General features: G+C 37.3%; 2 protein-coding genes across 2 annotated transcripts in view; both read right to left on the bottom strand.

The window, feature by feature from the left end:
• The window catches only part of LOC127446994 (tumor necrosis factor receptor superfamily member EDAR-like), a 73,689-nt gene extending 49,402 nt beyond the window's left edge, over positions 1-24,287 (bottom strand). Inside the window, exons 1-2 of the mRNA XM_051708417.1 lie at positions 23,352-24,287; positions 2,656-2,730 (exon numbers count right to left, since the gene is read on the bottom strand). Of these exons, the coding sequence (XP_051564377.1) occupies positions 2,656-2,706 (51 nt within the window). The 5' untranslated portion in view covers positions 2,707-2,730; positions 23,352-24,287. The remainder of the gene's footprint in view (positions 1-2,655; positions 2,731-23,351) is intronic.
• The window catches only part of LOC127446978 (neuroligin-4, X-linked-like), a 760,753-nt gene that overhangs the window by 81,889 nt on the left and 653,041 nt on the right, over positions 1-25,823 (bottom strand). The window lies entirely within an intron of this gene.

Genomic DNA, 25,823 nt, shown 5'->3' with positions numbered 1-25,823 from the left:
ATCAAAACATCAAAAGCGACAACATGTATGTTAGATCCAATACCAACTAAGCTCTTAAAAGAGGTATTCCCAGTAATCTCAGAACCTCTTCTTAATATTATTAACTCCTTACTATCCACAGGACATGTCCCAAGAAACTTTAAAATGGCAGTTATCAAACCGCTTATTAAGAAGCCACAACTTGATCCTGGAAAATTACAGACCGATTTCAAATCTCCTGTTTATGTCGAAAATACTAGAAAAGGTAGTGTCATCCCAACTATGTTATATGTATACAATTTCAGTCAGGATTTAGGCCCCATCACAGTACAGAGACTGCACTTATCAGAGTTACAAATGACTTGCTCTTATCATCTGATCGCGGCTGCATTTCACTTCTAGTGCTTTTAGATCTTAGTGCTGCAATCGACACGATAGATCACGACATTCTCTTGAATAGGCTGAAGAATTATGTTGGCATTTGTGGACTTGCATTAGCATGGTTTAGGCCCTATATAGCAGACCGCTACCACTTTGTCTATGCAAATGAGGAATTGTCAAATCAAACAAAAGTATGGAGTGCCACAGGGATCAGTTTTAGGGCGTCTGCTTTTCTACTTATATATGCTTCCCCTGGGAGATATTATCAGGAATCGTGGAATAAGTTTCCACTGTTATGCCGACGATACCCAACTTTATATTTCTTCGAAACCCAACAAAGTTTCACAATTCTCCAAATTAGCAGAGTGTATCAATGAAATCAAAGACTGGATGGCCAGAAATTTCCTTCTAATTAATTCTGACAAAACAGAGGTACTAATTATTGGACCAAAAACCTCTAAAAATAAGCCGCTAAAATATAATTTGACTCTCGATGGATGTACTGTTACATCATCTTCAACAGCGAAGAACTTAGGTGTTATATTTGATACCAATCTGTCCTTTGAAAATCAAATTTCCAATGTTTGTAGAACAGCATTCTTCCACCCTAAATTACGACACATGCTCTCTGTTGCTGATGCTGAAAAACGAATTCATGCGTTCATGATCTCAAGACTAGATTATTGTAATGCATTACTGGGAGGATGGGTTGGTTTCAAAATGCAGCTGCCAGTGTTCTGACTAGAACCAAGAAACGTGATCATATTAGCCCCATTTTATCATCATTACATTGGCTACCTGTTAAATTTCACATTAATTTTTAAATTCTGTTAACTATGTTCAAAGCTTTGAATGGTCTAGCTCCACAGTACTTAAGTGACCTTCTACCACGCTATATTCCATCACGTTCATTACGATCACAAAATTCTGGCTTGTTAATAGTTCCTAGAATATAAAAATCCACAAAAGGAGGTAGATCCTTTTCATATTTGGCTCCTAAACTATGGAATAGTAATCTCCCTAACACTGTTCGAGATGCAGACACACTCACTCAGTTTAAGTCTAGACTAAAGACTCATCTATTTAGCCAGATCACCTAATTTATCCATCAATTCACAATTAGGCTGCTTTAGTTAGGTTTGCTGGAACCAGAAACCAAAAACATTGATCATGATCTATAACTGTGCAATAAATTTAATGGCATCTACACTAATATTATTGTATTTGTATCCCTGTCTCAACTTCAGGATTCATATCACCAGAGCCGGCCAGATCCAGCTCCATAATGACGACTAAATGCAGCCGGTGCCAGACAGACATCACTTCAGACTTCAGAGGATGAACTGATGCCAACTCCAACCATAAGACATGGGATACTTCATATGCCACTGCCTGAACCTTGGATTTAGGATGGACCCCACGAACCCCCACAATGCACCTCACTGATCTCTGCCTGCATCACCTTTGTATATTGATGGACTACACTCTTATAATGGAATATATAGACTATCATTTAATTGCCAACAAAAGCCGTCATCAGCCAACTAACAAAGGACATTGTATCTATGTGAACTTCTGCAGTTAATCCAGGATGAACTTCAAAGACATTAGTCATTAATCTTACATTTCTTACAAAATCTGTTTAAACACTGACCCTTAACACTTACTTAGTTTAATAATTAATCAATAACCTGCACTGCACATAAATAAGTAATATTGTCATTATATTCATGATGTTAGTCAGAGGGGAACTGACCCCCACAGTGAGTCTGGTTTCTCCCAAAGTTATTTTTCTCCATTAATCAACATCTTATGAAGTTTTGTGTTCCTTCCTACAGTCACCTTCAGCTTGCTCACTGGGGTTATAAATACAATTATTATTTAATTTTATACACAATTTAAAATCATATATAATCAAACTACACAATCATGACTCAAAGACTTTATAGATATTAGTTTTATCTTCTGTTAATGCATGATCTTCTGTAAAGCTGCTTTGAAACGATGTGTGTTGTGAAAAGTGATATACAAAAAAAAATGACTTGACTTCATATGCGTGAGATACAAATGAGACATAAAATAGTGAATAAATGAAATATGTTATATTTTATTTAATATATATTTAGGATCAATTATTGGATTGCATGTACAGTATGCCTCTAAAAAGTCTGCAAACATGCCTTTTACAAGAATTGTGTTTTTTGATCAAATTTCCATGTTTATTGCTTCTGACAGCTCAATATTCTCTATTGTTTTTGGTGTCAGTAGGATGCAGGTGAATAGCGCAGGACTTACCAGCAGAAAACACAGGACACATGATTGTGCTCGTCCTCCGTTCTGGCCCATGTTTGTGTCTTCACCTCAGCAGGTCTGTGAGCAGAGAAAGACATGATCGCATGCGTGAAAACTGGTGAATTGTGGGAAGAAAGGGGATGCATGTAACACATGTGACTGCATGTCATACAGTGCTTTATTTCTAACAGCGATGCTGAGCATGCATGCATGCATACACATTTAGTATTTAGTTTCATATTTGCACTAAAAAACATTGTCTCATGAAGTTTTGCCAACATTAGATTGAAGACAAACAGTATATACAGTCAGATTTATTGGAAACTGCATTAATAAAAACATCACACTAGGTGAGATTGTGAATTTGCAGCTAACACAATACAAACAGTCATCGGATCAGTGCTTGATTTATCTAATGTTCTTAAACCACATTTATTTTAAATACTGCAGTGCTAATAGATTTATTGCAATTTGACAGTCGTGAAAAATCACATTGCGATTAAACATCCTCACGCACAGACAACATCACTTACACGAACGTGCTGCAGAGATCTTTTATGACAGCGTACTTCTCTTCAGCATTAATTAATCCATCATCACTCAAAACAATTGGCTCGCAGAACAGTGCTAAAGTGAGATATTTCTATGTTTGTTAATAAAAATAATGATCTATTTTAGACTGGATGAAAGTTTAATAAAGGAAGGTTTTTTAATGCCTGTGGGGGTTATATCAAACACTTGTAAATAACGACTTTATTATCAACATCTTCAAACATCACAACAGTTGCATTTTACACCTCCAAGTAAAACAGAATGCGATATCAAAAACTAAAGAAATAGTTCACTCAAAAATGAAAATTCTCTCATCATTTATTCACCCTCATGCCGTTCCAGATGTGTATGACTTTCTTTCTTCTGCAGAACACAAATGAAGATTTTTAGAAGGATATTTCAGCTCTGTAGGTCCATACAATGCAAGTGAATGGTGACCAGAATTTTGACGCTCCATAAAGCACATAAAGGCAGCATAAAAGTACTCCATATGACTCCAGTGGTTTAATCCATGTCTTCAGAAGTGATATGATAGGTGTGGGTGAGAAACAGATCAATATTTAAGTCCTTTTTTACTATCAGTTCTCCTCCCTTCCCAGTAAAGTAGGGGGCGATATGCATGAAGAATGCGAAATGCCAAAAACAAAAGAAGAACTCAAACTTAAGCCCGTTCACACTGACAAAGTGACAGAATGCCATTAATTTTCAATGAGAGCATGGCGACTTCTGACGACACGAGCGACAGAGACCCTTGGTGACAAGATGTGGGAGTGGCAAGCGACACGACAAAGTTTAAGTTTAACTTTATGCAAATGAAGAGAGACATTCTGGAGCGACTACCGATGAGAGTCGAGACAGGAGCTCATGTTATCCGTCTCCTGTGAGATACTGGTGTCGAATGCATGTTGTGAGGGATTTCACTGTTCAGTATCATTTGTCTGTAACCATATACATGGATATAATAAAACAATCATGCGTGGAAAACCGTGTCCAAAACTTACATGCATTGAGCACTGCTGCAGTTTATATAAAAACACTTTCAACAGCAGAATGTGCATTTTTAGAGACAAGAGAACTGCTTTCTTGTTGAATAATAATATCATAGTTTTATCGGCAGTACATCTCATCTATGATCAGATTTTCTAAAGATATGTCCAGTTGTGCGGTCCACCTATAACGTTAATGCGACAAAAGTTGGAACGCCCATTCGAGACTAGCGACATCAAGTGACAAAGTCGCTGCAGGTGTGAACGAGGCTTTAGGAGAGATCACATAGGAGAGCTGTTTGAAAGTGGAGATTTATAGTAAAAAAGGACTTAAATATTGATCTGTTTCTGACTCACACCTATCATATAACTTCTGAAGACATGAATTAAACCACTGGAGTCGTATGAATTACTTTTATGCTGCCTTTATGTGCTTTTTGAAGCTTCAAATTTCTGGTCACCATTCACTTGCATTGTATGGACCTACAGAGCTGAAATATTCTTCTAAAAATCTTCATTTGTGTTCTGCAGAAGAAAGGAAGTCATACATATCTGGAACGGCATGAGGGTGAGTAAATGATGAGAGAATTTTCATGTTTGGGTGAACTATCCCTTTAAACAGCCAACGAGAGACAGAGAGACAGCAACATTCTCATAAAAGTCACTCCCATAAAACACTGACTAATAGACCAGAGACTGACATTTGCCTTCGGGGCACTAAAACAACACTTCTGTGTGAAGTAAATGTGACACAAGCACTAGAAAAAGAGTTACTGGAGGGTGATCAGATAATCAGTTGTCTTGTGTTATTATTGTTGGTCCATATTCAGGAATAAGTGACTGGCACTCGGCCACTGCAGTTTTTTTGTGTGGTCCTATTCATAATAAAATCAAACATAACTGTGCTACACAACATTAAAGCGGAGGTGTCTAATTTATGCACCACTAGCATCACCAAACGGAGTTCCAAAAGTAATTACTGTCTAAACAGATTACCTAAAACCTTCTCCGTCTTCCATTGGTTAGAAAAACTGGTTGTCACGCCCACAAACTCATGCTATTCGTTGAGCCTATGTTGCTGATAATAAATAGAGAATTTTTAATTTGCTAATCACTATAGTACATAAAGGATTAGTTCACCCACTCATTGTTTACTCACCCCTGTGTTGTTATAACTCTATATGACTTTCTTTCTTTTTCTGAACACAAAGGGAGAAATTGTGAATAAATGTTGTGCACAGTGATGTCATACAATGGTAGTTTATGGTGACCACCTCTTCAAGCTTCAAAAGAACACAAAAGTATAATTCAGAAGTCTAATAAATTATTCCATGAGACTCATGATTGTTATGAAAGCATACGATAAGATTTGATGAGAAACAAACTGAAATCGAATGTATTATTTAGTGAAAATATTCACTGACCGTTGATCTCCTGTGTGTGTTCATGATACGGCATGAGAGCAACAGTTCACACAGCCCCCTCGCGACATTGGGGCGTTCAAGAGAAAACTCGTTTTGTTTATCTAAAAATAGGTCCTCCACAGTGATAGTGACAACAGAACACAACACAGCTACACAAAGCAGAGAACAGAACTTACTAAACATGTCTGAAGAGTTTGTAGTCCAAGAATTGATGCATTTCTATGCCCAGCCTTATTTTTTTGAAAGAACATAGAGGAGGCTACAGGACGCCACAGTCACACTGTATCCTAACCTGACGGTAAATGACACGTGATAAAAGGTACACTATATTGCCATAAGTATTCGCTCACCCATCCAAATAACTGAATTCAGGTGTTCCAATCACTTCCACGGCCACAGGTGTATAAAATGAAGCACCTAGGCATGCAGACTGCTTCTACAAACATTTGTGAAAGAATGGGCCGCTCTCAGGAGCTCAGTGAATTCCAGCGTGGTACTGCGATAGGATGCGACCTGTGCAACAAGTCCAGTCGTGAAATTTCCTCGCTACTAAATATTCCACCGTCAACTGTCAGTGGTATTATAACAAAGTGGAAGCGATTGGGAATGACAGCAACTCAGCCATGAAGTGGTAGGCCACGTAAAATGACAGAGCGGGGTCAGCGGATGCTGAGGCGCATAGTGCGCAGAGGTCGCCAACTTTCTGCAGAGTCAATCGCTACAGACCTCCAAAGTTCATGTGGCCTTCAGATTAGCTCAAGAACAGTGCGTAGAGAGCTTCATGGAATGGTTTCCATGGCCGAGCAGCTGCATCCAAGCCATACATCACCAAGTGCAATGCAAAGCGTCGGATGCAGTGGTGTAAAGCACGCCGCCACTGGACTCTAGAGCAGTGGAGACGCGTTCTCTGGAGTGACGAATCACGCTTCTCTATCTGGCAATCTGATGGACGAGTCTGGGTTTGGCGGTTGCCAGGAGAACGGTACTTGTCTGACTGCATTGTGCCAACTGTGAAGTTTGGTGGAGGGGGGATTATGGTGCGGGGTTGTTTTTCAGGAGCTGGGCTTGGCCCCTTAGTTCCAGTGAAAGGAACTCTGAATGCTTCATCATACCAAGAGATTTTGGACAATTCCATGCTCCCAACTTTGTGGGAACAGTTTGGGGATGGCCCCTTCCTGTTCCAGCATGACTGCGCACCAGTGCACAAAGCAAGGTCCATAAAGACATGGATGAGCGAGTTTGGTGTGGAAGAACTTGACTGGCCTGCACAGAGTCCTGACCTCAACCCGATAGAGCACCTTTGGGATGAATTAGAGCGAAGACTGTGAGCCAGGCCTTCTCGTCCAACATCAGTGTCTGACCTCACAAATGCGCTTCTGGAAGAATGGTCAAAAATTCCCATAAACACACTCCTAAACCTTGTGGAAAGCCTTCCCAGAAGAGTTGAAGCTGTTATAGCTGCAAAGGGTGGGCCGACGTCATATTAAACCCTATGGATTAAGAATGGGATGTCACTTAAGTTCATATGCGTCTAAAGGCAGATGAGCAAATACTTTTGGCAATATAGTGTATATTTTCTTTGGTAATCAGAGTTTTTGTCCAAACCAGCAGTGACGAGCAACGGTACATTCTATCGATCGCTTGTTTTCTATTTTCGGCATTGCGCGGGTAACTGCGTCCACCGTGAACTGGCACGGTTCCAAAAATGTAAAAAATAAGGCTGGGCATAGAAATGCATCAATTCTTGGACTACAAACTCTTCAGACATATTTAGTAAGTTCTGTTCTCTGTTTTGTGTGCAGCTGTGTTGTGTTCTGTTGTCACTATCACTGTGGAGGAACTGTTTTTAGATAAACAAAATGAGTTTTCTCTTGAACGCCCCAATGACGCGAGGGGGTTGTGTGAACTGTTGCTCTCGTGTCCTATCATGAACACACACAGGAGATCAACGGTCAGTGAACATTTTCACTAAATAATACATTAGATATCAGTTTGTTTCTCATCAAATCTTATCGTATGCTTTCATAACAATCATGAGTCTCATGGAATAATTTATTAGACTTCTGAATTATACTTTTGTGTTCTTTTGAAGCTTGAAGAGGTGGTCACCATAAACTGCCACTATATGACATCACTGAGCACAACATTTACTCACAATTTCTCCCTTTGTGTTCAGAAAAAGAAAGAAAGTCATATAGTGTTATAACAACACAGGGGTGAGTAAACAATGACTGAATTTACATTTTTGGGTGAACTAATCCTTTAAGTTTGCCTACAACCTAGTCCTAATTTCTGAGTATACCATAAGATTTCTCTTATATTGTTGTGATGTTTGAAACCATCTTTAAGACATGCTAATGTCACGATTTCCAGCGTTGCACCTATTCTTTTAAAACAATTGGCTCTTTCTGTCTTTTTTAATTGTTTAAATAAACACTCCCTGCCACATGGTGAGCAGTATTGAATGCAAAAGGCAATTGTGGACAATTCTGATTGAGAAACACTGCTGAAATGTGTGAAACTCATCCGTTCACTGCACTAATGTCTAATGTTTGGTGAACCAAAGAAGTTTAACATGTTTTATAGGGGTACCACTGTCATTTAAACTCTAGAAATGTCACCCGCATCAACACCACTGATCTGAGAGCAGCATAGTGTACCAAAAGCTTTAGCGGAATAGCCCCTATGATTATTCTCTCTATGTGGGAAAGCTATGCTTGGATTACAACAGTTGGTTTTAATATACACTGAAAAAAATACATGTAAACACAAAGTTCCAAATACGTAAACGTTGATAAGAACAGTAAACAACAGATTTGTGTAGTTAAACTGAGCTTGTCTCTTGAGATAACAAAAATGACAAAAACGGCATTGTTAGGAGACTGATCATTTATCATACGGGTTCAAGGCAGAAAGATACACATTTATGACCTTCTTAAGTCATAGTTTGGTTTCCCTTGTGTAAACTGATGTGTGTAATTTCTGCACCACTAGTTTCACTTAATGGAATTGCAAAAATAATGGCTGTTTCTAAACAGGTTTCACGAACACTCCGCCTTTGGTCATGAAATCCCACCCAAACTCTTCTGTTGAGTTAATAAGCAGTTTTCACCATCGGAACGAACGGTCCTTGTTTCAAAACTACACCATTCTCTTTCTATCTAGGCTCATCAACACAGGAACAGTTTATTTTTTCACTGTTGTGCTGCAAAATCAGGATTAGAACCGAATCACCAATTCACTGAAAAAAATATTTTCTAGTGAAAATATCGAAACATCCTTAAAACAAGAAAAAATGACTTTAGAAGCAGAATGGCATAAGATAGCGTACTAAGGGGGGAATTCACTAAGAATGAATAGCAGCCGGTAAAAGCACCGTTTCTTTGCACGTGAAGTCTCGTTTAGTGCCCGATTCACTAAAGGAATTATGCAGATCAGGCAACGGTGCAAACGTGCCCACAAAATCGCAATTTGCAAGCAATTCTGATCTTGCTGATATGATCAGTTGAAAATGTTCACAGACATCTCTTTTAAATAAAATTCATTTTACTGACCACTTTTATTGGCGTTAATAGCATGATCTAAATTAACGGCAGGCAATTTTTGTGAATGAAGCACAATCTGCACTGATCCTAATTTACATAGAAACGAGGCGTGTTTGCGTGGAAAGGAATGACAATGACTTCAATTAAATAATCAAGACAGCGCAATTTCAGTGCTGATTGCACCTACTAAAATAGATTGCAGGGGGTTAAGCCTGGTTTATCCTCAACGCAGCCGCTTGTTCATGAGCGTTCGTGCACACAAAGTGATATCATTGAAGCCTTCGCCTGGCCTCAGCAAAGCGAAGTTACGTGCGGTCGTGCACATGCCAATTTTGTTTACGCACAGTACACGTGCACTGCTTCAATCCCATTGGACGAATTTGAGAAAAGGGTCAGGGCAGATATGCCTGTGCTTTTGAGGCAGATAAAACTACTGCAAATAATGTTATAAGGACAACGTTTTCACAATGAAATTACCTGTTGCAGCTCCTCGTTCAGAAAGACAAGTGAGCCTATTTATCCACTACCTTTCGTATATTGAATAAACGATACACTAAAGTTTGGTTTCATTACAGCTCTTGTTTATTGTGACGAGGAGGAGGGCGGGGCCGGGCTGTGCCTATGCACGCCCGGCCCCCAATCGGGCTAATCAGCCAAGGAGAGGGATAAGTGCAGTGGGATGCGCAGTTCGGGAGAGAGAGAGCCACACGCAGCTGCCATGTGTGCATTTATGTTTTGTGTCTTTTTGTTTAAGTTCCTATTATAATATTATTTTGGTTGTTCAGCTGGTTCCCACCTCCTCCTTTCCCATTGAACCTCGTTACATTGGTGCCGAAGCCCGGGAAGGAGGGATGCGCTGTCGTGGAGTCCTCGCCACTGCCGTCCGCCCAAAGGAGCAGCCACAGCTATCCACCGGTGGACGGATGAGTTGCTGCCGGCCGCCTGGACGAAGGGAGGAGGGGCTCGCTGCCAGCCACCTGGAGAGGTGGAGCCGCTGCCAGGGGCGGAGGAGTTCCTGTCTGGGAACCGGCGAGCAAGTTTTTTTTCTCTCTCTCCTCTCTCTCACTGTCACTCCGCCTTGCCCTTTCCTTCTCCTCTTTTTTGTTTTGTTTTGTTTTTCCCTCCCCTCATCCCCCTCCCCAGCCCTAGAGAGGCGGGGATAAGCCTGCCGGCAGACTTTTGTGAATCTGCCCCTCTTTTCTTGTTTTTTGAGAAATCTAACAAAATGTAGTAACGTTTATGCTTATAACAAGAGAAAACTATTTGCATATGGGGTAATAAAATCAAACTTGATTTAAAGGGGAAACAAGTTTATTTTGCTTACACCATTAGCATAAACTCCACCAAATTGTGTTAGATTTCTCTGAAAACAAGACTTAATATCTTATGCCAATTTTGATTCTCAAGTACCTTGTTTTAAGAATGTTTAAGGTATTTTTACTGGAAAATGAGACATAAATACAGATACAGAGTCACTATCAACCAACAAATGGCTTACTTAGAATTGTCTCTGGATATAAAGCTGGGAAACGAGAAATTATTTTACCATCTTCACATTTGAAGGAAGCCAGGCTGTATTAACTAAAACAAGCCAAGCAGTGCAAAACCAACCTAACAATACCAGCCAATCAGGCACTTATTGGGCCACCTTTCTCCAATGCACGAAATTCTTGAGAAAAACAAACACACGGAAAGAAAAAAATGTGTTCTGTTACAAACCCCTCAGTGCTGTTTCATCAGAGAGGATGAAGGGAGAGAAAACTTGAAGAACATATAGTTATTTTTGCAGGAAATGCATTGACTGCCAAATGACTGAGCCCCCTGCTCATTATCTGACAAAACGAGCACACATGCCCAAAACGCTTTCATCACAGTCCAGATCGAGTGCTTTTCTCTATGAGCGCCACGTTCTGCCTCTCCTGGGCTGGAATGCACCGCGCGACATTTGAAGAGCAGCTCCACTCCAAACACAAGCACTGCGACAGCGCGTCCAGGCTTGCCTCTGTTTGAAAGACGACCGCAGACTTGCCGCCCGAGGTTATTCATCTTATAACGACCACATAATCTAAGATAAATACACAGAGTATCATTATTCTTATCATTAACAGCCCTGAAATATCTGTTCCTGGGGGACGGGTTAAGCTCAGGATATTATTACTGCAGTAATGGCCCGTCCAATTCAATTACAAACGCTTAAACAGAAATGAAACCTTCTTCACACAATCACTTTGCCTGGGAGATAAAGTCAAAGAGACTCATCCATTCCTTCTCAAGACATCCTCATAGTGTATGACTTTACATTATACAGTATTTAATTACATTTAGTTGTATAATAATAATAAAAATATTGTTCCAAAGCAGCCTTACAGAAAATACTGACAAGCTGAGCATGATAAATCCACCAGTGAAGAAGACAAAGGCAACAGTGTTAACCGAATTTACATTTAATCATTTAGCAGATGCTGTTATCCAGAGTTCAGACTACATATTTTCAAAATTGACTAGTAGTTGGGTTGACTGAACAATCAGTTGACTAGACGGTATTAAGGAAGCTCTGCATAATTATGGTTCACTGGACAACAATCAGATTCATTTCTTAAGGGGGCGTTCACACAGGATGCGTTCTTGTGTTCGCATGCAGCTCGACGGAGAGCAGTAGAATGGAACAGAACATGAGTTTTTAACTTTTTTTAACTGTATACAGTTCAAAAGTATGCTGAAATAAAAACAGTGAGACACAACGGTCAAAGAGCAGTCTGCATGTGTACAACGATTAACCCCTTAAAGTTTATGGACCCGCCTATGGGAGCGTTATATCGCGAAAAAGGTATACGCTTAAAACGTTAAAGTCTGTATACATAAGTCAGGCATATGAGGTATCATTTGAAAGCTTAGAATCTGAGCTTTTCAGAGATAACCATCACTTCTGCATTTATGTTACTTAAAATAACAAAATAAGCCCTCAAAATCTTCGCATTGAAAATTAGTGCCGAGATATTCAATGAAATAATGAGGGTGGTGCTTGAATTGAAAATTAGACCGAATGTCTATGGACGAGCACATCTGTGAGGGCTAAAATGCGTTAGAGCGCCACCTACATTTCTGATCTTTATATTGTGATGGAATGTGATAGAGAAAAAATATTTTTTCTAGTGCTTTCTTCCACCTAGTGGAATAAAATGAGACTTTTCAAAGTGAGATAGAGTGAACAGAATTACATGCTTACAAATTTAGGACAACAACAAAAAATTTGTTTTTTCAACAAAAACATGTGTTTATCATAAGATTATAAACACGTACAGTATTATTTTTTATTGTTTTTTTTTATTTGTTTTTTTATGATTTTCTCCACTTTTCTCCCCAATTTGGCATGCCCAATTCCCAACGTGCTCTAAGTCCTCGTGGTGGCGTAGTGACTCAATCCGGGTGGTGGAGGATGAATCTCAGTTGTCTCCATGTCTGAGACCATCAATCCGCACATCTTATCACATGGCTTGTTGAGCACATTACCACGGAGACCTAGCGCATGTGGAGGCTTCACGCTGTTCTCCGCGGTATCCACACATAACTCACCACGCGCCCCACCGAGGGCGAGAACAACATTATATATTTGAAGTTAACCCAACGTGACTCTACCCACCCTAGCAACCGGGCCAACTGGTTGCTTAGGAGACCTGGCTGGAGTCAATCAGCACGCCCTGGATTCGAACTTGCAACACCAAGCGTGATAGTCAGCGTCTTTATTTGCTGAGTTACCCAGGCCCCCACGTACCGTATTATTTATGAATAATTGGAGTCTATTTTTTTATTTTTTATTTGGGGGGTTCACTGAAAAATAAGACACATTTTTTTTGTTGCAATTATTCCACAGTATGTGTGAATGGTGAGCTTTTATATTTGAGTCTGAAAAAAAAAAAATGCACCAGAGTTTAAGAGATTAAAAAACAGTGCAGAATGCCCAGTACAACAATGGTGAATTCTTATTAGTAAAGCAGAGTACACATTTTCTGCACTGATTTTGGAGAACAATCTATGTAATGTATTCAATCATGGGGGGAAAAAGCACTTAACAGAGCTGAGAGTACTACATTCTTCATGCAAGGAGTGAGGGAATGTGTAGAACTTTGTGAACGATGGCCGTTCCGGTTCTGTGGAGTTCTGCGTGTGTATTTTTTGTGTGGGCCTGATTGTGAGCAATTACAGACATACAAAGAGCTTTAATGTCAACAATGAACGTCATGTGCGTTTGTGGGGGAAACCCAAACTCTCAGAACCAAAGTAAACTGGCTTATCATTCCTGCTGTTTATATCAAAACGGAAGGAGAGAAAGAAAAACAGCTCTTTTCTGATTTAGCTGCGAGAGAGACCTTGTTGTTGCACTTCAAAGTCTTCAATTCTTTACACACGAGGAAGAACATCTTTGTTTTCTGTTGTTGTCAGATTAGGAAATAGCTTTTCCAAAAGCACAAACCAGTAAGGAAATGAGACTAAGACGTGTAGAGTAGATTCAACCGATAGTGGATTTTGCCGATACTGATAACTACGGTGGTGGGAGAGGTTGATAACCAATTAATTGCCTGATAGTTTTTAAAATCACTTTACAGAACGTCAAAAAATGTCTCATTCTTTCCTTACTATGGCAGGCACAGAAAGTCCAAAATGAATAAAATCCCAGATGTGGTTTATTGTTCAATCAAAATCCCAATAATAACCAGAAAAAATGAAGATTTGGTGCATGACGTGGGACTTTTAAGTATAAACAAGCCTGGGGCTCTTATTTTGAAATGATGAAAAAACTATCAGCAATTAGATTTTTGCAGATAACTGGTAGTTCCAAAAAGCAACTATCGGCACCGATTAATCAGTAAAACCGATATACAGTATATTGGTCTACCTCTAGTGTAAAGTGGGACTTCACATGGTATACTTCCCGTTTTTCATTTCCACTGTGAATTAAACAAACTGTACAATAAAACAGGATTCTTGTATTTTGACGTTTGTCCATTTAGTTTAGTTGTGAGCATCTGTTTTACATTGTATTCCTCTAATAGGTCTGTAGGTAAAGATGACCATTTTGTAGAGGACAGACAGTGTAAACAATCGTTATAACAGGGTCTCTTTATTACATGACTTCTGTAGAAAGCTAATGTTCTTCACTGGATGAAGACAAATCCAGTCCTTACAAGCAGGTTCATGTCTGATAGAAATAACTTCTTACCTCAATGAAAACGTTTGTGTGTAGTTTCCTTTGTCAAAATCCCTAAACTGAGACAAAAATGTATCACTGTAACTCCAAGAGATTTCAAGCTACATCCACCAAAATTGGGACAGTCATTCAACCTGTTGAGACTTGGGTGGCTTCATATTTTCAAGCTGATTGGACTTACGGTTGTTTCTGTAGCGGATGATCAAATATCCCAAAAATCCCATAGACTTCTAGACATCCATCTATCTTTGGTAACTGCCTAGCTACCACATAGCTTTAAAAAACATTTTTAAACTACATAAATCAACTCCAGACTTTTAGACAAGGGTTTTGTCAAGATAACATTCAGAGTTAAGACCCCAAAAAACTGATTATCCTAATGTTTGGCAAATGTGTTGTATGTGGCTTCAGTGGTGTTCTTGTTTGCATTCAATTGTTTTCTCCACTTTGGTGAGGAATTTTCGGTCTTTTAAAGACAGAAACATGTTTAGGTTAATGTCCTGTTTCATCATGAAGCAATACTTAAGTCCCAACATCCTGATATTCTAGAGGAATTTCAGATATGGAGAAGCTAAAGAAGCCATTCAGTCGTTGTTGAATCCTGCTCTGTCGCCAGCAAAACTCTTTAAGATCTTTGCCTCCGAGTCATGATGTACAGGGTGAAAAGTTGAATTCAAAATCAGGACATGTTTAGAAGCTGCTATTGGGCCATACAGCACCTCAAGGTACAGAAAGAATATATGATCCTACATGCATACAGCGGATTTAGTCTCAAGTTTCCTGCTGAACAGACACCAAAAGGAAAGACTTGAAAGCTGGGAATCTATAATCTGCTTTTTCAAATGTCAAGCTTTCAAAGTTATGATATAGGAGGTGAACCCAAACAGACAAATGTCAAAATGACTGTGAAGTAGATGTTCAATAAGTTAAACTAGATTGAAAAGTTTGTAGACAAACTTTGAGGTTGTCTTGAAAAAGCCTTGTCTGAAAGTTTAAACTAGTTTTAAAAGTTTAAACTAATTTTAAAAGTTTGAAGTTGCAGCAACCAGGATTTGCTTGGCTTTGTTAGCATGTTTAACAATTAGCTAGTTAACATGTTGCTAGGTGTTTCTAGTATGTTTTAGCATGTTTAGCATGAAGCTATGTGTTGCTAGCATGTTCTAAGCATTGTTAGCATGTTTTAACATGCTGCTAGCATGTTGCTAGCATGCTGTTAGCTCTTAGCTTGTTTGCATGTAGCCAGGTGTTGCTAGCATGTTTTAGCATGTACCTAGCATTTGTATAGCATGTGTTAACATGTAGTAAGGGGTTGCTAGCATGTTTTAGCATGTAGCTAGGCACTGATTGTATGTTTTAACATGTAGCCTGGCATTGCTAGCATGTTTAGCATGAATCTAGCTGTTGCTTGCATATTTGGCATTGTTAGCATGTTTTAGCATGTAGCTAGGCAATGTTAGCATGTTTCTAAAGTGACAGATAGAAAAGAGAGTGATAGAGAGTGATAGATTAAAAATAAAGTGATAGAAAGATAGTAAAGAAAGATAGATAGATAGATAGATGACAGACAGATAGATAGATACATAGATAGATGACAGACAGACAGACAGACAGATAGATAGATAGATAGATGACAGACAGACAGACAGATAGATAGATAGATAGATGACAGACAGATAGATAGATAGATAGATAGATGACAGACAGACAGACAGACAGATAGATAGATAGATAGATGACAGACAGACAGACAGATAGATAGATAGATAGATGACAGACAGATAGATAGATAGATAGATAGATAGATAGATAGATAGATGACAGACAGACAGATAGATAGATAGATAGACAGGCAGGCAGATAGACAGACAGACAGACAGATAGATAGATAGATAGATAGATGACAGACAGATAGATAGATAGATAGATAGATGACAGACAGACAGACAGACAGATAGATAGATAGATAGATGACAGACAGACAGACAGATAGATAGATAGATAGATGACAGACAGATAGATAGATAGATAGATAGATAGATAGATAGATAGATGACAGACAGACAGACAGACAGACAGACAGATAGATAGATAGATAGATAGACAGGCAGGCAGATAGACAGACAGACAGACAGATAGATAGATAGATAGATAGATGACAGACAGACAGACAGACAGACAGACAGACAGATAGATAGAAAGATAGATCAATAGGCAGTAAATTGGGGTGGGGTGGAATAATAGGGTTCAAAACAGTGTTACTATGAATGCAAACATTAATACAGTGAAAAAGACACTCTATTAGCATAACATAAATATATATAAATAAATAAACATTTCCAACATTCTTTTGAATGTCTATGTACTAAAATAAAATCTTTGATGCCATGAGTGTACCTTCATTTACTATTACTATTATTTTGAATGGCCATGAAAATGAAGCAATGTGATAATTTTACTTGGTCACAAAAACTAGTCCGTTAATTTAGCTGATGAACTTTCACCTTTTGCTGACCCTTTATGCTTGGCAGAGCTAATGTGTGCTTCTAAATCACTTGCACCTTTATTAGCAACTGACACATAAATGCCAGCTTTACATGTCATACATTCTGCTTCCCACGGATCTTGACCTGGACGAAAGCATGGGAATTTTGTGTGCAAATCTTCTGTAAATTTGCACTTTCGTTTGGGCATTGTTTCCACTCAGCTGTCATTTGCTGCTGCTGTCAAGCAACTGTTTGATGCCGAACACAACAGCGCTTCACGCCTTCGTGGAGAGATTGACAGGTAGGAATTTGGCCAATAGTTGCAGCAAGCCTCTTATAATCGACCAATTGTGTGTGTGCGAGAAGGCGGGACTTACAAAGACGGGTTAAAGCAATGCAAATATGCGCGCACACACAATGAAGTATTAGACCAAATGCACATCATAATGCAACTAAAGCCGAATCCCGGACATTTCCGCAAATTTAGAAATCCCAGCTGAATGCTTTTTTAAGGTCTGAAAAAGAGGACGTATGGTCACCCTATTATTTATGACACAGGACACCACAGTTCAGTTCAGATGTTCTGATGAAACAGGAAGCAGGTTATCATTTTTCTTTATTCTTTACTGTGAAAGAGTTTTATATCAGGGTCATTGACACCTGTTGTCCGAGGTTATAAAAATGAGAAATCTTTGTGTCTAGGTTGGTTACATACTTTTTTGAAAAACATATTCTACAAAAATGTTTAAGATGATGTATGCAACTTTTCCAGTGATAAAATACTTTCTTCTATCCCAGCTTAATACACAGACAACTATAAGTAATCCATTCATAGGTTCATTTTCACAAAACTGTAAACACTGTGTCTCTGTGGCGCTATGAAAATTCCTGTTTGTTTTGAGCGACCCGATTAGACCCGCCCCCAACAACATTGCTCCACCAATAGGGTGAGTTAGGGGCGGGACTAACTGACTATTTGAACAACTGCAGACGAGGGGCGTATTTAGAGTTTTGAAAACATTTATTTTTGCAGTTCCATTCGGTGAAAAAATGTCAAGTGGTGTAACCCATTAAATTAAAGGTATTACAATACTTCCCTTGCTCCTTGAATATGACAGCTTACACAGCGTAATCATTATATATATATATATATATATATATATTATAAATTATCTTGAATTTTTGAGTCAGGAATATCACAAAGTTTATTTAGGTTTACTCCATTTGAAAAAGTGTGCCTTTTAAAAAAATGTCAATCTGATATGTTTTAAAAATGAATGAGGATCTTTTAAGAAAACCAGCATGTTGGTTAAACCACCTGACTTTGATTTGGTGGACAAATATTAACAATATTTTAAAAACAAAATTGTTTCCCTGCTATTTTTTTGAAGACATAATATTAAACGATTATCAGAGTTGTATGGTAACAAAGTGCAAATACTGTAAACTGTATGATAGGGATGTCCGATTTGCAAACAAATTGTTTGAGTCAAATCTTTTGAATTTGATTCTTTTGAATTGGTCAAATCGGTTCAAAAAGCGGACTGAACGATTCAAAACCACGAGAGGAACCCCGCACAACTTAAAGCCATTTACTTGTAGTTTAATATCAGTTAATTTAATACTTTTACTTAAGTATTTTTCTCATGAGCTAGTTTAACTTTGAGTCAATTGCCATAAGGGTATCTTTACTTTTCCTTTAGCTACTTTGTACAAGACTGAAGATTATTCCAAACTAATTATGCCAACATTTATTTTTTCAAAAAATGCTTAGCTTTTAATTACACATTTTACTTTCTCTGGACGGTTACACCACTAAGACATTTTTTTACTTTTAAGCCCCAGAAAAAAAATATCAATATGACTTGAAATTGCAAATATTTTTATCATAGATAGGGCTGTCAATTGATAAAATTTTTTAATTGAATTAATTACATGGTGGGCTGATTAATTAATCGCAATTAATCGCATCTATAAATATTTGCTGATAAAGCCCCTAAAATAACAATAATTCAATATATAATTATAAATTAGTTATATTTAAATAATTACAATGTTATTATATATTAATGTTATTTTATATATATATATATATACAATACAAAAAGTGTCTTTAGAATCCATTGTATTGTTTATTTGTATATTATTGAACATAAGCCAATCATGAGTGTGGTTTGTTCTCTGTATAAGCTGCACGTTGCCTATACAGCTGGAGTTTTGCTTACTGCCCCCTGGAGAAAACAGGTGGTACTTCAAGCTTGAATTGCTCAGGAATCCCCTTATTACGGTCCGGGGACATGATTAATTGCGTTGATTTTTTTAATGCGTTATCTTTAATAAAATGAATCACACTGAATTAATGTGTTAAATCGACAGCCCTAATCACAGAAGAGGTGTGTTCAAGTAATTGTTTTGTGTGAATTACATTTTAAATGTATTTTTTAATAGTTTAATAGAAAATAAGTGTTGTGTCATTGAAGCATCAACTGTTTACATTAAAGCTTGCTTAACAGACAACAAAGGATTGGTTAAATATTCTCTGGCTAAAAAATGATTTTTAAGTATATTACAACACCATCTTTGATTATTGACTTTAAACTCACAAAACGAATTACCTGTGAAATATTGCAAGGTGTATAATGATGCTCCAAAGTACAGAACAGTTCATAAAGACAACAAAATGTGCTGTGGTGGTGTTGAGGAGCTCGGGGTGGTTTGTGGTGTCTGTAAAGGAGGGTGCTGTCTGCATCCTGGATTAACTGTGAAGCCCAAACGCTTTTCACCTTTTGATGATTTTAATTACAGAGAGTCTGTCAGATTTTCTATGAAAGCAAAGCAAAGAGACAGAAAAAAGACACTTGATGTGCACCAGTAGCTCCGGGTGGGTGAAGCTTTGTGTCTTTTCATGTGCACTGCAACCTGTCCCACCTTCAGCCTTTGATTTCTCACAAGCCTCAGACGACGTAACAAAGACACAGTTTCATTAATCATTCAGTTCTTAGCGCTGATGCTTTTGGCCACTGGATAAAGTGTACTTTAGGGCTTAAGCGTATGGCCACAGCCTGAAGGAGAGGCGTTAATCATGATCATCTCTCTGTGACATAGAACCAAACAAACTCATGACTCCAAAAAAGCCTGTGGACGCCATTTCCTGAGTGCTAATAAACACGCTTGATCTATTTGCACTTTCGCTGTCCTGTGAAGCTTCACACAGGAACAGTGTCTGTTCGGTAAAGTTTGAAGGGGATGAAGCTCTGGTGGGATGTTTTGATCGGATTTGTGATGGTAACAACACAATGTCTAGCATGCAGAGTTGTGTTAGGCCTGAAACGATTCAACAAATGCTTTCGATTGAGTTGAACTTGTTGAACTCGGAACATTCCATTTATGTCCTACAGATTCTGACACGATTGAATCAGATAGGCAAGTCAATACAACCGATTCTTTACAAAGTTCATTCAAAAGAGATTCATCTCTACATCGATGACTGTTTTCTGGTTTCAGTCTCCATAAGAAACAATGTAAAAACTGCAGAAACGAGCGATCCAGACTAGAGGTAGGCCGATATATCGGTGCCGATAGTTGCTTTTTGAAACTATCGGTTATCTGCAAAAATCTATTTATTTATTTATTTTTTTAAAACAATTTTTATTTAAAAAATACTGTCCGATTAATCGGTTATCGGCCTTTCCCACCACCTTAGTTATCGGTATCGGCAAAATCCACTATCGGTTGACCTCTAATCCAGACGGAGAGAAACAAGCATTATAAGTGTAAGTTGGAGTAAAAATGAGTTCAGGCTTAACTTGTGCAGTTGTTGACTCTAAACCCTAAAAACTCGAAATAGTTCACGATATCAACGTTACTAACCTCAGGCCTCGCTTCATGTCATCTACCCACTTGGGTGTGGCATTGTCAAAAGACGGTCAAGTACGGTAAAGTATTGGCACTTTAAAGCCACATGTTTTTGTATTTGGCAATTTAATAAGCTAAACATCTCATTATCCATTAAAAACTTATGGCAAACAAAACATACGAAAATAGACTTCCCTTATGATTCGTGGAACACTGGAAAAAGGTGGATAAACAGTACTCCGCTTCGTCACTCGGTCAGAAGCACTAAATGCTCACTGTATTTTATATCACAGCCCTTTGTTGTTTGAAAGCCTACAGAAATGTTGTGATTTTAGTTATAATTCGATCCATTTTTAAGCTCTATATCACAATGATGTTTGAGAGTTTGGTAGTTACTTTTTTTTAGGGTTTACTATCTTAAGTGCTGCTTTTAGAACTATCCGTCCATAACGCCAGTTTTCTTTAATTAACGTAAAAGCAAACATAACTAAACCAGGGTTTTTCTTGCGTTGAACATTTTTAGGCAGCCACCCAAGCAAAATTTCTTCTGCCAAAGCAAATGTAACGACATTCATCTCACGTTTTGCACTTTTACTCATATGCGCTAAATATGCTTCTCATCTTAAATGTCATTTGTTCAGTGCAATTGAAATCTGGCTTTCGCATGACTGTGGCACGAGCCATCACAGAACTTGTGCAAGTGACGCACTCTGGCCTACTGTATCTCTGGAGCACGCAAGCGTCAACTGGGGTTCCCTCCATATTGCGGGGCAGACCACAAAAATGATGCGACCCATTTGAATTCTACTGAGAATTTTATTTTTTAAAGTGCTGGAAGAAGTCAAACCTCTCAAAAATCTGGAAAGCTTGACATTATAACAGCCTGGTCTCATGAAATTTACGTGAGCACTGCAACATTTTTGCGAAACTGAAATGACGTGCTTCGTATCACGTTTGGCTGCAATTTTCAAGTGAAATGTCCAGCAGGGGGCGCCAAAACCGAGGTTGTAATCAGATGAGGTTTTTAAGGTGAATTTTAGATGGAGGTTTTAATATAACATACCTCCCTAACCTAAAACTTTACCCTAAACTTAACCAACAGTGTCCGAAAAGAGAAATGAGAGTTTAACAAAACAGACATCCTTACCAGGTCTCAGTGCTTTTACAGTGTCTCGTGCAGGAGCGCCACATTTTTAGAGGCTTTTAGAGGTTGCACTACAATATCTGATAGCAGCTTTTCGTTAACAAAATATTCTAGCAGGGCCCGCATGCCCCAGAGATTTTTTCCATCTGGCCCACTTGCCTATGAAGTTGAATAGCCCTGGCCTAACCTATACTTATGGCATTGCACTGTAAAAATAAAAGCAAGTACATAAAGGGTTTTAAAGTCTGGATCTCAAAGACTTATGCACAAAAATGGACAAAGTTTTCCTGCTGTGAAATATGTTCTGTTCGATTGATGTTTGATAAATAAACTGACCTTTTTTGCCTTTAGATGAAAGGACAACAATCTCTGTTATGGAGTAGGAAACAAACATTTTCACTAGCAGTCAGAATATTATAAATAGTCCAATAGAGATATAGGATCATAGCATCTTGAATTAAAAGATTCTGTGTAGAATTCAAAGGGTTCCAGAAGCTTAGATAATGATAAAATAACTCATATTCAACGTAAACATGAAATGCAACCAAGAAATTGTGTTATATGTGAATTAATCAATTGCAATTATTTAATAAACCAACCTGGAGCATGTGGATGACCGTATATGTCAACCACAACCAAAGACCATTGTTGACCCAGGAAAAACCCTTCAAACAAACATTTATTAAAATATTGGCCTGTTCTTTTTAATTCTGTGGCTATTATGTTCTGCGTTGTGCATTTCAATTCAGAGTTCATACAAAGTGTGCAGTATTCCAAAACAGTCATTTCACTTTTTAATTACGCTCTCAAATTAATAACAGTTTCATTGAGAAAACAAGGAGATGCAATGACAGAGAAATCAAATCAAATAGGTGAACTACTTCAGAATGACACAACTATACAGGCGTCATTGAGATTCATGTAGATGTATTTGCTTCTCACTTATTGGTTTTTAATGAGCTATTGGCGCCTGTCAGATCATTCCCAAAACATCCGCAATCGCTACATAGCGGATTTATTTCCTCTTTCAGCAGCAGTTCAAAGTCACAGAGACATCAGAGGCGCGTGCATGCATGTGCACGTCTCATCTGCATGCAGGACTTTCCCTCACATCTCATCACATCTCAGCTTGGGACAGCCAAGCAATTACCATGGCATAATACCAGAGCAGTTAATAAATTACCCACACCAGTTCAGCCTAAACATGTAATAATGTCCATATGAAACAGCGCGCGACTCGGTTAACGGAATACACACATGCATCCTTTACGAAAACAATTTGCGGCATTGTTTGGACCACCTTCAGAGCACGCACAAATATGCAAAATAATACATAGATATAGATACAACTAGAACACATACTTGAAATATGACAGCCATAGTCGGTACAGTTAAAACAAGCCTAGAATGTAATGTTAACACATGTTTGCATGTTGTATCGGTCTGTGTGCGTCTAATTGAAGCAGGAATTTCCCTGCAACAGTGCATTCCTGAAGCGCCTTACCTGAAGACGGTGAGCTGAGCACTGGATCACTGGATCACTGGATCACTGCACTCGAGTTCTTCTGGATAACAGCTGCTTTGAAATTCACACATGAAGTTTTAAACAGATATCTGAATAGATGAGATCATTATTGAACTGTGAAATCTCTGTCGCCCTCTTAAAGTGTGTCGTGCTTCCTTCAGTCTGACTCCACCTCGAACAGTGACAGATGCTCTCCGCCCAAAACTCTGTGAGAATGAACCTGAGACAGGTAACAGTGTGCCCTGTTCAATGCTGCAGGAGAACTCTGCCCACTAGTGGTGCCAACCTCAACCTCTCAGGCTTGATGAACAGCAGACAAACCAAACAACTGTTAGATAAGGAAGATAAATCAAGCAGTACATCAACATTAAATAAATGTTTATTTAAAGATGTGAGAGATTTACAGAGTGAGATCTAACTGCAAGTTTCCGGCGGGGCATTTTTGGTGTCCCAGCTCATCTGAACACATAAGAGAACAGTATAATTATTCCTTTAGACATGTATGATGTTCTACCAAGTATTCCATCCAGGAATTTGTTTACAGACCCATTTATTGAATTGTTTATCTATTGATATGTTTAAAGGAGATTCCTGTTTTTCAAAGCCGTGTTACAGAAACAGGTGTGATCTCGTCGCCCTTTTCATTTGGGTTGGACAGAACCATGTTCTTTCCCCATCGTTTATACCTTTCCACCTGCAATTATACACTGTTGTGGGCTTGTAAAAGTTACCCATCCTAACAGAAATCTGATATATGGCCATATATACAGTATCAGGGTCACTGACAAATAAGGTGTCTGAGGTGATAAAAATAAGAAATCTTTTAAAAATCTACTTTTTAAACACGTGTCAAGCTTTTTAAAATGTAACCTTTGAGTTCATGTTCGTTTCACATTTTTATATAAAAACTTTATTTTTAAATCATTTTTTATTTATTTAAATGATTTAATGGCGTAACATGGATGTAATATGGTGTTATTTATTTTTAAATCATTTATTTATTTAATTTAATATTTATTTTTTATTTATTTAAATGATTTAATGATGTAACGGATGTAATATGATGTTTTTTTATTTTTAAATCATTTATTTATTTTTTAAAATATTTATTTTTTATTTATTCAAATGATTTAATGACGTAACATGGATGTAATATCATGTTTTTTATTTTTAAATCATTTATTTATTTATTTAAATATTAATTTTCTATTTATTTAAATGATTTAATGATGTAGCATGGATGTAATATGGTGTTATTTATTTTTAAATCAAATATTTATTTTTTTAAATATTTATTTTTTATTTATTCAAATTATTTAATGACGTAACATGGATGTAATATGATGTTTTTTATTTTTAAATAATTTATTTATTTTTTTAAATATTTTTATTTTTTTATTAAAATGATTTAATGATGTAACATGGATGTAATATGATGTTTTTTATTTTTAAATTATTTATTCATTTTTTTAAATATTTATTTTTTATTTATTTAAATGATTTAATGATGTAGCATGGATGTAATATGGTGTTATTTATTTTTAAATCATTTATTTATTTTTTTAAATATTAATTTTCTATTTATTTAAATGATTTAATGATGTAGCATGGATGTAATATGGTGTTATTTATTTGTAAATCATTTATTTATTTTTTAAATATTTATTTTTTATTTATTTAAATGATTTAATTGTTAAACACCATATTACATCCATGTAACGTCATTAAGTCATTTAAATAAATAAAAAATGATTTAAAAATATATATTAAAAATAAAGTTTTTATATAAAATTGTGAAACCAACATGGACTCAAAGGATACTGTGTGTATGGAGATGATTGCACAGCTCTGAACTGTGCTTTGTGTGCTTCAAATAATGGTAAAATACTCTATAGTGTGACTGAGTATTTTACATTACATTTATAGATCTGGCAGATGCTTTTATCTAAAGCGATTTGTATCAGTATGGACATTCTCTGGGAATAAAACCCATGAACTTCAATAAAATAAAATAAAAAGAAGAAGCCTATTTTTAAGATTTAAGCATTTCAATTTTATAACAAATTTCCAACAAATTGAAATGAATAATCTTGAAATGCGTAAATCTTAAAATAATTTTTTTGAGAGTTGGCATTGCCAGTATCACGCGTTACCTGTTTAGCTACAGGATGTTTTCTATAGCATTAAGATAACTTTTGTCTTTGCTATTAAAATTGCCGGACAGACACACTTTAAGTTATCTGTTTGTAATATTAATTTCATATTGTGAATAACTTGATTTTGTTTAAGATTGATCAGTTAAATTTGATGGGAATTTGTTATGAAATTGAAATGCGTAAATCTTAAAAACAGGCTAAAATATTTTTTGGTGTATTATTGTTTCATTGTGAAATCATGAGATTAATCGTGATTAATCTATTCTATTGACAGCAATAGATGTAAACAGTAAGA

The sequence above is a fragment of the Myxocyprinus asiaticus genome, chromosome 10 (assembly GCF_019703515.2).
Source record: "Myxocyprinus asiaticus isolate MX2 ecotype Aquarium Trade chromosome 10, UBuf_Myxa_2, whole genome shotgun sequence".
Lineage (NCBI taxonomy): Eukaryota > Metazoa > Chordata > Actinopteri > Cypriniformes > Catostomidae > Myxocyprinus > Myxocyprinus asiaticus.
This window is presented reverse-complemented; position numbering and strand designations above follow the sequence as displayed.